Source organism: Papilio machaon, chromosome W (assembly GCF_912999745.1).
Source record: "Papilio machaon chromosome W, ilPapMach1.1, whole genome shotgun sequence".
NCBI lineage: Eukaryota > Metazoa > Arthropoda > Insecta > Lepidoptera > Papilionidae > Papilio > Papilio machaon.
In genome coordinates this window covers 6,324,568-6,336,772 of record NC_060015.1, presented here as the reverse complement: position 1 = coordinate 6,336,772, position 12,205 = coordinate 6,324,568, and the positions used below count along the sequence as shown (strand labels likewise).

The window sequence follows — 12,205 nt, the reverse complement described above, 5'->3', positions numbered from 1 at the left end:
CCGTGGCTCCTCCCACACCACTACGGGAGCTGTGGGCGTATGGCCTCTATGGTGCGCACGCCATATTGGGCGTGCGCTAGGCCACTCGCCCAGAGCTCCACGGTCGTCTTTCTCCTCGCCTCCCGGGCGCGGGAGAGCTCCTCTGGAGCCGGGGCTTCGCCCCGAGCTCTTTGTGTTGCCCGCGCCCAGTAGGCTTCGGCCAGCACGCCCGCCTCTATTTCCCACGGAGGGGTGCCGGCCAAAACGCAGGCCGCCGCGTGGCCTACCGTGCAGTAGGCCCGACACGCACGCGCCGCAATTATGCGTTGCGGCCTGCGGAGGAGGGCCCTGTTTGGTGCGTTGAGGGCATTTGCCCACATCGGTGCACCGTACAGGGCCATGCTTTTGACGACCGTGGTGTACAGCAGTCTCGTATGTACACCCGGACCTCTAAGGTTAGGGAGGAGCCTCGACAGGGCTGAGGCCGCTCCCACGAGCCGGGGGGCCAGCGCTCGGAAATGATCGCCGAAGCGCCAGCCCCCGTCGAGGACAAGACCCAGATATTTCATCCGGGCCCTGACCCCGACTTCCTCTTCGTTGACCCGGAGGGTGGCCCCCGCAGGAATCCTCCACCTAGGCCCTTTAAAATAAAGGGCCTCGGTCTTGCTGAGGGCCACTCGGAGGCCTAGCGCCTCGATCCTCCGGGTCAACAACATGGCTCCGGCCTCAGCCCTCCTTTTAAGCCGGCTCCAGGTAGTGTCCCGGACGGCTACCAGCGTGTCATCTGCATAGCAGATGACCGCCATCCGGGACAGCACCTCTCCGCGGATGGCCCAATCGAATCCGATGTTCCACAGGAGGGGCCCTAACACGGACCCCTGTGGAACACCGGAGGCCATCCGCCTTTCCTCACGGCCAGTTCTCCCCATGTAGGACACTACCCGCCCTTGCAGGTAGTGTCCTACGACTCTCCGCAGGTAGAGGGGCACTCCGTGATACCGTAGCGCCTCCTCTATTACCGCGAAGGGGAGGGAGCCGAAGGCGTTGGCGATGTCTAATGACACCGCTATGGCTCCCTGCCCCTTTTGGGCCGCTTCGTCAGTGAACCTCTTCAGGGCGGCCAGGGCGTCCATGGTGGATCGTCCTGACCGGAACCCGAATTGGTTCACCGAGAGCTGCGGCCCGTCCCTCGCTAGATGCTGGATGATCCGGGAAGCTATCACGCGCTCTAGCAACTTCCCGACCTCATCCAGCATCACCAGCGGGCGGTATCCCGACGGAGAGTCCGCGGGGCGGCCATCTTTCCTTATGAGGACTAGCCGCCCCTCCTTCCACACCTCAGGGAAGTGCCCCGCTGCCAAACAATCGTTGTAGAGGCAGCGTAGGCGGTCCCCGAGGTGCTTCAAGGCGATGGGGAGAACCTTCCCGGGCACCCCATCCGGTCCCGGGGCCTTCCGCGGGCCTTGGAGCCGGCGGGCCGCCCCTAGCATTTCCTCCTCCGTTATCAGAGGAGGATTAGGGGCGGCGTCATCCTCGTTGTCAGCCCTCTGCTGCGCCATGCGCGGTGGCTCAAATGGGGGGCTGTCTGGAAACAGCCCCTCTACCACCGCGCTGAGGACGGCCGGCTCCATGGCCTCCGTGGGGGGCGCCGTTTTGAGTTTGGCCCGTACCATCCGGTACGAGCGCCCCCACGGGTCCGCGTCTAGGGCCGCCAAGAACTCAGAGTAGGCGGCGTCCTTGGCGGCCCCAATGGCGGCTGAGAGCGCCTTCTTTGCTGAACGTGATTCTGCAAGAAGGCGCTCCAGCTCGCCCGGTTCCTGGTGCCGACGTCTTCGGCACCGGGAGAGAGCACGGCGGGCGGCGTTGCTGGTGGCATGTAGGGCCGCGAGGTCCCGCGACCACCAGTACACCCCCTCTCGGGGAAATAAAATTAAACCTAACCTAATTCATTGAATAAAATCATTAAATCTGATGTTGGCGCCGTTTCCGCTACAGCACAATAGATGGCGCTGTATGTCTGTTAAATCGCGATGGTTAAAAATTTGTCTTGCTAGTAATATACTTCCCGCGTATTGCTGATACTTTGGTATATGTTTGGTTGGTTTTCTTTGCGTTCTTGAGGTCGTTTGAGTTCTGTAGTATTCGTTCGTTCCGCTGTTTGTTGTTGAGTCGTCCAAATTCCCGACACACGTTTCATAGGAGTGTAAACAAGTGGTCCTTCGTATGCCGAATTCTCGGACTAAGAGTATTAAGTCATATTTGGACTTTTAAGGTTTCAAGTCGGTTTTGTATGTTAACAATCTCGTGTTCGCAAACAAGTTTACAAACAATCGTGGGTTGTATAAGACTTAGCGCGTTGTCACTCGTAGATGAATAATTCGGTTTGCGTACAGTAAATTATACTCACTTTAAGCTGGTTCAGCAAGTAAACAACAGCCCATTAGTTTTATAATTTTGTTTGTTGGATCTAATTTGAGTGCTTGTCATGGAGCAAGCTAAAAGGTTAATCAATTTGCAAGAAGACAGGATTGAACAAATCCAGAAAGCCCAAAGTAATTACCTAAAATCATCTAAGTCTCGAGTGACACCAAGTTACATAGAAACGCGACTTGAAACATTAGAAAAAATATATTGTTCATTTATTAAGGGTCATGAAGAATTATTGGGTTTGATTCTTCGTGGTCAGAGAAGTACATTAGATTATTTTAGTCAAGACAAAAGAGAACAATTAGAAGAACTTTATACCAACTATAAATCATCTTTAAAAGAAAAATTACATGAGTTGGTTAAAGAAACTACAGCAAGTGATACACTTACTCCGAGTCGAACTAGTGCTAATACAGATATTAGGCTGCCTACGATTCAAATTCCGACATTCTCGGGGAATTACACGGATTGGCCGTCATTCAGGGATTTGTTTACTTCAGTAATTCACAAAAATACAAGTTTAGACGACGTGCAGAAATTGCATTACCTGAAGTCCCTAGTAAGCGGAGAGGCTGCGCAATTATTGCGGAGCATTAATGTTACAAACGAAAATTACACTCAAGCATGGGATACACTGTTTAAAAGGTTTAATAACAAAAGATACATTGCGAATTACGTATTTAAAAGACTAGCTGTGCCCGCGATTTCGTCCGCGTGAAATACTATTTTGGGTAGCATTTTTTTTGGGCTAATTATTTTATTTAACCAACGTGCTATGCTTTGATGTATGTAGAAGAACATAGAAAGAGGTGTGCCCGGACCGCGCCAAATGTAGGTCCTGGGTTTCTGCCTACCCCTCTGGGTTACGGGTCGTAAATTATGTTGTTGTTGTGGTTTTTACTTAAACTTATAAAAATGCCAAAAAATATTAAACTTACAAAATATTCACATAAACATCTTCCCATACCAACTTTCATCCCCAATTCCGTTTTGTTACATTGCAACCTTGAAGATAAAACTTTTACAAATGTCATATTTATTTATATCAAATCAGCAGCCTAAAAAAAAAGTTTAAAGCTTCTAACTGTAAAAATGACGATACTTCAATACAAATTTCCGCCCTTACTTTCAGCCTCTTATAACCCTTTTTTCGCGTTAAAAAGTAGGCTTTGTCCTTCCTCAGGCTCTAGACTAAATATTGGTAAGGGTAACATCAAAACATATTAAACAAAACATTCACCAAAACCTTACATATTGCATAACAAAATTTCATCCCCTATTGTTATTTAGCACTTTTGGGGGCAAAATTTTTACAAAAATTTGATTTCCTATTTATTTATATAGAATTAGCAACCTCAAAAATAAGTTTCAAGCTTCTAACTGTAAAAATGACGATACTTTCATACAAATTTCCACCCTAACTTTCAACCCCTTACAAACACTTTTTCGCGTTGTAAAGTAGTCTTTATCCTTTCTCGGGCTCTAAACTAAATATTTGTAACGGTAACAGCAAAACATATTGAACAAATATTCAACAAAATCTAAAATATTCCCAAACAAAATTTCATCCCTAATTGTTATTTAGCACCCTTAAGAGTAAACTTTTTTCAAATATTGAATATTAATTTCTTTATATCAAATTAGCAGCCACAAAAATAAGTTTCAAGCTTCTAACTGTAAAAAAAGACGATACTTCCATACAATTTTCCACCCCCTCTTTCAACCCCTTACAACCCCCTTTTCGCGTTAAAATGTAGCCTACGTCTTTCCGTAGGCTCTAGACTAAATATTGGCAAGGATTACAGCAAAACATATGAAACAAAACATTCACCAAAACCGAGCATATTGCCAATCAAAATTTCATCCCCTATTGTTATTTAGCACCCTTGGGGGTAAATTTTTTAGAAAAATTTAATTTCATATTTATTTATATAGAATTAGCAACCTCAAAATAAGTTTCAAGCTTCCAACTGTTAAAATGACGATAATTCCATACAAACTTTCGCCCCCACGTACAACCCCTTGCAAACCCTTTTTCGCGTTATTAGATGTAAGTAAAATTGTAATTTTGGTTTTTAAATAATTTTTAATAAAGAAATAAAGACACCGTGTACCCAAGGTCCCTGACCCATAAATATGTTAGGGGAACGAGAGGGCGGCATAGCGCCGCCATAAAAAAAAAAAAAAAAAAAAAAAAAAAAAAAAAAAAAACCCTTTTTCGCGTTAAAATGTGCCCTATGTCCTTCCTCAGGCTCTAGACTAAATATTGGTAAGGGTAATAGCAAAACATATTAAAGAAAACATTCAACAAAACCTCACATATTGCCAAACAAAATTTCATCCCCTATTGTTATTTAGCACCCTTGGGGGTAAAATTTTACAAAAATTTAATTTCATATTTATCTTTTTCAAATTAGCCTTGAAAATAAGTTACAACCTTCTACCTGTAAAAATGACGATAATTCCATACAAACTTTCACCGCCACTTTCAACCCCTTACAACCCCTTTTTCGCGTTAAAATGTAGCCTATGTCCATCCTCAGGCTCTAGACTATCTGTGTACAAATTTTCATTTAAATCGGTTCAGTAGTTTTTGCGTGAAAGCGAGACAGACAGACAGACAGAGTTACTTTCGCATTTATAATATTAGTAAGGATTATTTGGACTAAAACCACTTACCCACGAATCTGGTCACTTTCTGAAACAGTTGCTGGATACTACGTCTGAGTGTCTTAGTTCTTTAAAAAACATTGGTATACAAACAGACACTTGGGACGACATAATAGTATACATTACAGTTACAAAACTAGATCCTACCAGTCACCGGTTGTGGGAGCAGCATATTTCCTCAGAAAATGACAAAATGCCGACTTTCCATCAGTTGTCACAATTTCTTGAAGTTCGATTTAAATCATTGGAAATGATAGAAGACCAAACAAAGTCACATAAGTCCAAATCTTTTCTCGCGACAGCGTCTGTATCTTCGCTCAAATGTACCTTATGTAGTGGCGATCATTACATTTTTCAATGTAAAGATTTTGTGAGACAAGGCCTAGAACAAAGAATTGAGTTTGTAAAGTCCAATAACTTATGTTTCAATTGCTTAATTCCTAATCATTGTGCCAAAATGTGCTTGAGAAGCACAAGTTGTAATATATGTAAGAGGAAACATCACTCTTTACTACATCCGGGTAAGGGTGAATCTAGAACGGAAGAACAACCACCTAAGCAGAATATAGACAACCTTGAAAACAAAGACATCGCTACCCATTTTGTAAGTCAATCTGGTCAGGTACTGCTAGCGACAGCACTGGTGGATGTTTCTTGGAAGAATGGTTACACACACATTTACCGTGCTCTACTTGACCAGGGGTCTCAAGCCTCATTCGTAACTGAGGACCTCGTTCAGTCAGCAGGTCTTAAAAGAGTAAAGGTCAACGGTGAGGTTTCCGGACTTAGTAACGGGAGCAAATTGCGTACCAAGTACGTAGTTGATTTGGAATTACGCTCTCGGATTGAACCACAATTCACTTTATTCGTAAGGGCCTACGTTTTAAAGAAAATAACAAATTATTTACCAACCCATAAAAGTACAGTGAGCAACTGGCCTGAACTCGAGTCAATCGCTCTAGCTGATCCCGAATTCAATGTGCCGAACAACATTGATATTTTACTGGGGGCCGAGGCTTATGCCAAAATAATTGATGACGGGTTACTGAGAAACTCAACAGGGGCTATTGCTCAAAAGACAAGGCTCGGTTGGGTTTTGTCAGGAAAATTATCTGAAACACTACCTAAAATCGTCGTCGCTCGCTGTCAGTGAGTCATTACAGACGTCGTTGCGCGTAAAATTATTTATAATTACCCGCGGAAGTGAAATATTTTTGAAGTAATTATGGCGAAGTGTGCAAAATGCAATAAATTGTTAAACAAGAAGTGCCCAGGATTGCAGTGCGCTAAATGTACGAAATGGATTCACGGGGCATGCGCCGATTTGTCCCCCGAGCAGCTCAACATGTTGTTTGACACCGACGACGCAGAGTGGAAATGCAGCTCGTGCAGCGACGGTGCCAGGCCCAGGCGCGTCTCCTTTATTATGCCAGACCCCGAGGAAGAATTCACCGATACCGAAAATACACTCGAGACTTCGGATGTTATCCAAAAAATTACTCAAAAAATCACTAAAAATATCATGTATGAAATACGCAAGGATATAAGAGAAACTGTACAAAAAGAACTACAAAGCATATTACAATTTTATTCCGATAAAATAGACGAATACGAAACAAAAATGAAATATTACGAAAATCAAATAAACGAATATAAAAATACATGTAAAAATTTAAACCTAAAAAACGAAGTGTTAGAACAAAAAATAAATGCTATATCTCAAAATATGTTAAGCAATCGCCTCGAGATCCACGGTTTACAAGAACAGAAGGACGAAAATATTATGTCTATAACGAAATTAATATGCTCAAAATTAAACCAACGGCAAGATGCTATCATAGAGGTCTACCGAAAAAAGATTAACAAACGGAACTCAAATATTACTAACCCCACCCCAATCGTGGTTGTCCTGTCTCACGGCGAAGAAAATAAATGGCTGAGCTCGGCGAGGAACATCATCATAAATTGCAAAGACATAGGACGCAGCGATGATTCAAGATTACGAATACGCGAATCGCTTACACCAAATAATTCATTTTTACTATGGAAAGCTAAGGATACTCTCCTGCGAAACGGTTTGTGCAAGTTCGTTTGGTACAAGAATGGATCAATCTTCGCTAGACGTACAGAGACTGACAAACCCCATATTATTAGATCTACCGAGGACATTGAAAGACTGGATTCAACGCTAAAAAGTCAAAGCAATACCCAATGAACCGCTACTATAGAAGAAACTAACCTGGACAGCTGGAATGATTTTATCAACAACACATCTCACAGTAAACCAAACGCGTTAATTATCTTCCATGTAAACATCAGATCAATTATCAAAAACTTTCCTCAACTTGAGTATATTATAACGAATAGCAAGAAAATTATAAGTATTATTGCAATAACGGAAGCGAATATTTCAGCGGAATGCACTAATTTATTTAAACTCGAAAACTACGAAATGTACTATGAATTGCGTGACAAGAGAAGAGGTGGCGGAGTTATTCTATATGTGCACAATAGTTTAAAATTTAACAGAAGACCTACAAATACTCTTTCTTTCGAGTGTATCACAGGTACGATAACTACAAGTTATGACTACAAGACGGACATCTGTGTGGTGTACAGGCCGCCGAACTCAAGTAAGCCACTTTTTGTTTACGAATTGTCGCGACTTATCAAGTTATCCCCACATAAGACTAATTACGTGCTTATAGGTGATATGAATATTGATATATCACAATGTAACACCCTCACCCTACAATATTTAAATGTATTGAGCGAGTTAGGATTAGAATCGGGAATCAGTCAATATACGCGAGTGGAATTAAAAAATGATCGCATTACCAAAACATGTATAGATCATATTTTTATCCGTGCGTCGTTACTACAAAATAACACTGAACGATTCATAAAAACTGCAGTTGTAAACAATGCGATCGCCGACCACTTCATTACCGGATTAGTCATTGTCGATAACTGTAGTATAGTGCATAATAGGCAAAACGTACTTAAACTCGATAAAAATAAAGTCCAATCTCTATTGCGGGATATTGACTGGAGCCCGGCGCTTGCATACGAAGACCCTAATGACGTATTGAATTTTATTTTAGAGAAGTTTAACTTTGTTTATGATAAATGCAGATATATTTGTAATGTAAAATTAAATAAACGTGGACTTTGTAATTGGGTAAATAACAGAATGCTTTATATGTGTGCTAAAAGAAAGGAGTTGCTAAAAATTTGGTTAAAAGATATGAGTAATAAAGAGAACAAATTATTATACAACAAATATAGAAATAAAACAAATAAATACATTAACAACTTAAGAAACAGAGTAATTAAAAAAGATGTACAGAGTAATTTTCATAACCCAATAAGATTATGGCAAATTATAAATAAATTATGTGGAAAAATAACAAAATCGTTAGATGACACAATTACAAAGTCCTTTTCAAACTGTAAGTTACAAGACCTAGTAAATAACTTTGCTCGAGAATTTAGAAATAATGTTAAAAATATTAGCTACTCTTGTAATAATCCATTGTTAGATGAACAAAAATATATAAATCGTCCGGAAACTACAATGAGATTAAAAAAGGCAAAAATTGAGGTTGTGGAGACTATAATAAAAAATCTGAATATTAATAAAAGTCCAGGTTATGACGGCATACGTGCCTCGGACATTAGATATGTATGTGAACAATTAACTCCTGTAATAACACATCTTATAAATGTATGCATAGCGAAAAGTACTTACCCAGATAAGTTAAAAATTGGTGTTATACGACCAATACACAAAAAGGGTGCTTTCAATGTTTTTAATAACTATAGGCCAATCACAATTCTCTCTTGTATAGATAAAATTATAGAAAAGTATATCGGCAATGAATTGTGCAAGTATCTAATTAATAACAACATAATAGACGAACGTCAATATGGTTTTCAAAAAAATAAAAACACTACGCAACTATTATGTAAATTCACGAATGATGTTAACAGTTACCTGAATGAAAAGAAGCATGTACTTGCAATGTTTATAGATTTTAGTAAGGCATTTGAAACTTTAAAATTCTCAACTTTATATGAGAAACTCGCACAAAATGGCATACAGGGACCTCTTTTAGATTTATTTAAAAATTACCACAACAACCGATTAACGACATTAAAGATAAATAACGTTTTTAGTGATTTTATTCCAACTGAAGAAGGCACCGCTCAAGGTTCAGTACTGGGTCCGACGGAATACTTACTATATTGTAACGACTTGTGTAACGTACTAACTGAGGGCTCTGTATACCAATTTGCTGACGATACTTGCATTGTTGTAGCAGATCAATGCCTAACGAACGCAATAGACAAAATGCAGTTAAATTTTGATTTGTTATGCAAATGGGCTCACGATGTAGGCTTGGTCATAAACCACGAAAAAACTAAGCTAATGCACATACATTCCTCTCATATTAAATCATTAATCAAACCTTCCATAACAGCACATTCCCACCAATGCCTACACCGACAAATACCCGTTTGCAACAAAGGTTGTACCTTAATTGAAAATGTCAAGGAACATAAATACTTAGGACTTATTGTAGATAGTAAGCTTAACTGGAAGCCACATATAGATTACGTTTGCAAAAAGCTAAGATCAGTTCTTTCTAGGCTGACCCTGCTCAGACAGAAATTACCGTATAAGATTTTGAGAATGTTGTACAACGCTATGGCTGACGCTGTCATAGGTTATGGGTTGAGCAGTTACGGCAGAACATACAGTAGCTATATAAACAATATATATTTGTTGCAACTTAAAATACTAAAAATAATCATACCAAAGCAGTTAAAAAAAACATGCACTGAGCAGAATATTTTCAGTTACTGTAACATTTTAGATATTCATAAAAAAATTAAATTGTATACTATTTGTGATGAAATAGATAACTTACCCCAATTAAAACTAAATCAAAGGCCTAATCAGTTACGAAATTTACCTAATGTACCTAAATATAAATTACCTACTTACAATAATGTATATGGTATGCGCAATTGGCAATATCTCTTGCCGCAGCTGCTCAACGAACTAGAAAGCGATGTGCTTGACCAAATCGTTAAAAAGCCAACAAAATGTAAAAGTACCTTGAAATCGGCACTTCTAACTCAATAATTTATATTTATCATACAATTGTCAATCAAACGGTTTTTATGATCTGAAAACAGTTTAATCATTCTCAATAAAATTATTGAAATAAGTAAAGGACGTCTGTAATATTGTTAATTTGTTGATTGTAATAACCTAAGCGACCAGTGAGTACACTTAAACCCTGTGGGTTTTTGTACTGCTGTCTATTATAAATTGTATTGTTTCTAATTGTTTTTGTACAATAAATTAAAAAAAAAAAAAAATAGTTATAAATATGCATGTATGTGATTGTGATAATAAACTACTACGAAGATTTTGGGAAATAGAAAGTGATACTAATGTTTCAGAGCGAAAGCACACTAAGGAAGAAATACAATGTGAGAACATTTACAAAAATACAACAGTGAAAACAAGAGATAACACATACAAGGTTTATCTTCCTTTTAAAGTAGGTTGTGAGAATCCTGTCGAAATGTGCGGGGAGACAAAGGAAATAGCAATATCTCGATTTTTACAGCTGGAAAGGAGGTTTAGACTAGTGATGCAACGGATGTCTGTTTCCGTTTCCGCAAGTGCGGAAGTTCCGCGTGCTTTTCAACATCCGTTTCTGCTTCTGTTTCCGCAACTTTTATAACGGAGATAAAACGGAACTTTACGACGGCTGAGAGATCCAAATGCGCGGCGCGAGACGCACAGTCCGTGCGCGGCCTTTCGGCACTTGTCGCATTTGTTTGTTTACGTACTTTTTTTGTGAATTTAAGCGCGTAATATTTTCTGCTGCTGTTTGAAACAATCAGTTTCTCTTGCTGGAGTTAACTGTCTAGTTGTTGTCCATATAAAATTTGACAACTGCCAAAATGTGACTATTTCATACTTACGAGTTATTAAATGTACTTTTGAATAAGTGATAACCATGTAATATATCATCATCATTATTATCATCAGCTCACTATACATCCCCACTAAGGGGCTCGGAGCCTACCCCAAATTAGGGGTGACTAGGCCATAGTCAACCACACAAGCCCAGAGCGGGTTGACTTCACACATATTATTGAATTTCTTCTCAGATATGTGCAGGCAGCATCACTATGGTTTCCTTCACCGTAAGAACATCGGATAAATGTACATATGTAAATCGAAAAACACATTGGTACATGGCGGGATACGAACACAGACCCTGCAGATTGCAAGTCAAGTGCCACGAGCCACCGACGCCTAATAATTATATCTTTTTCTAATCTAGATTTGGTGTATTTGATACTTAACACATTCACTGTTTACAAAATAAAAAAGGTAACAGCTAGGAGCCAAAACTTTTTACGCTGAATTTTTATTATTTAATAATGTTTTTATTTTTAAGTTTCAATATTTAAAAGCCTCCGTTTGTCAACACGTATTTTAACTTATTGCAGCACAGTAAAAATACATACATTGAAGGCTAAAGGACACCGATATCCAATGCCTTAATAAATTAAAAACGAATACAAACTGTTTTTACCAAAAAAATAAATATTTGTAAATATGTTTTTTTTTCATATTATTTACACTTCTGTTTCCGCATCCGCTTCCGTTTCCGTTTCTGCTAAAATTTATTTTTGACATCTGTTTCCGTTTCTGGTTCCGCTAAGACACTTCCGTTGCATCACTAGTTTAGACGTGATGACAATTTGAAACAAGAATACACCAAGGTCATTCATGAATATTTACACTTGGGTCATATGGAGCTAGCCAATACTGATACAAAACAATCAATTTACTTACCTCATCATGCCGTTATTCGAAATGATAAGGACACAACTAAAACTAGAATAGTCTTCGACGCTTCGGCAAAGGGATCAAAGGGATGTTCGTTGAATGATACCTTACTTATTGGTCCTACATTGCAAAAAGATTTGCGTACATTGATATTGCAATGGAGACAGTACGCAATCGTTTTAGCCAGCGATTTAATTAAGATGTACAGACAAATTCGTGTTACCGAAGAACATACGGATTATCAAA

At 39.8% G+C, this 12,205-nt stretch overlaps 1 protein-coding gene across 1 annotated transcript in view; it reads right to left on the bottom strand.

The window, feature by feature from the left end:
* Nucleotides 1–11,970, bottom strand: part of LOC123723009 — a 62,455-nt gene extending 50,485 nt beyond the window's left edge. Inside the window, exons 1-2 of the mRNA XM_045685552.1 lie at nucleotides 11,966–11,970; nucleotides 90–1,920 (exon numbers count right to left, since the gene is read on the bottom strand). Coding sequence (XP_045541508.1) covers nucleotides 90–1,920; nucleotides 11,966–11,970 — 1,836 coding nt within the window. The remainder of the gene's footprint in view (nucleotides 1–89; nucleotides 1,921–11,965) is intronic.
* Nucleotides 11,971–12,205: the final 235 nt, after the last annotated feature.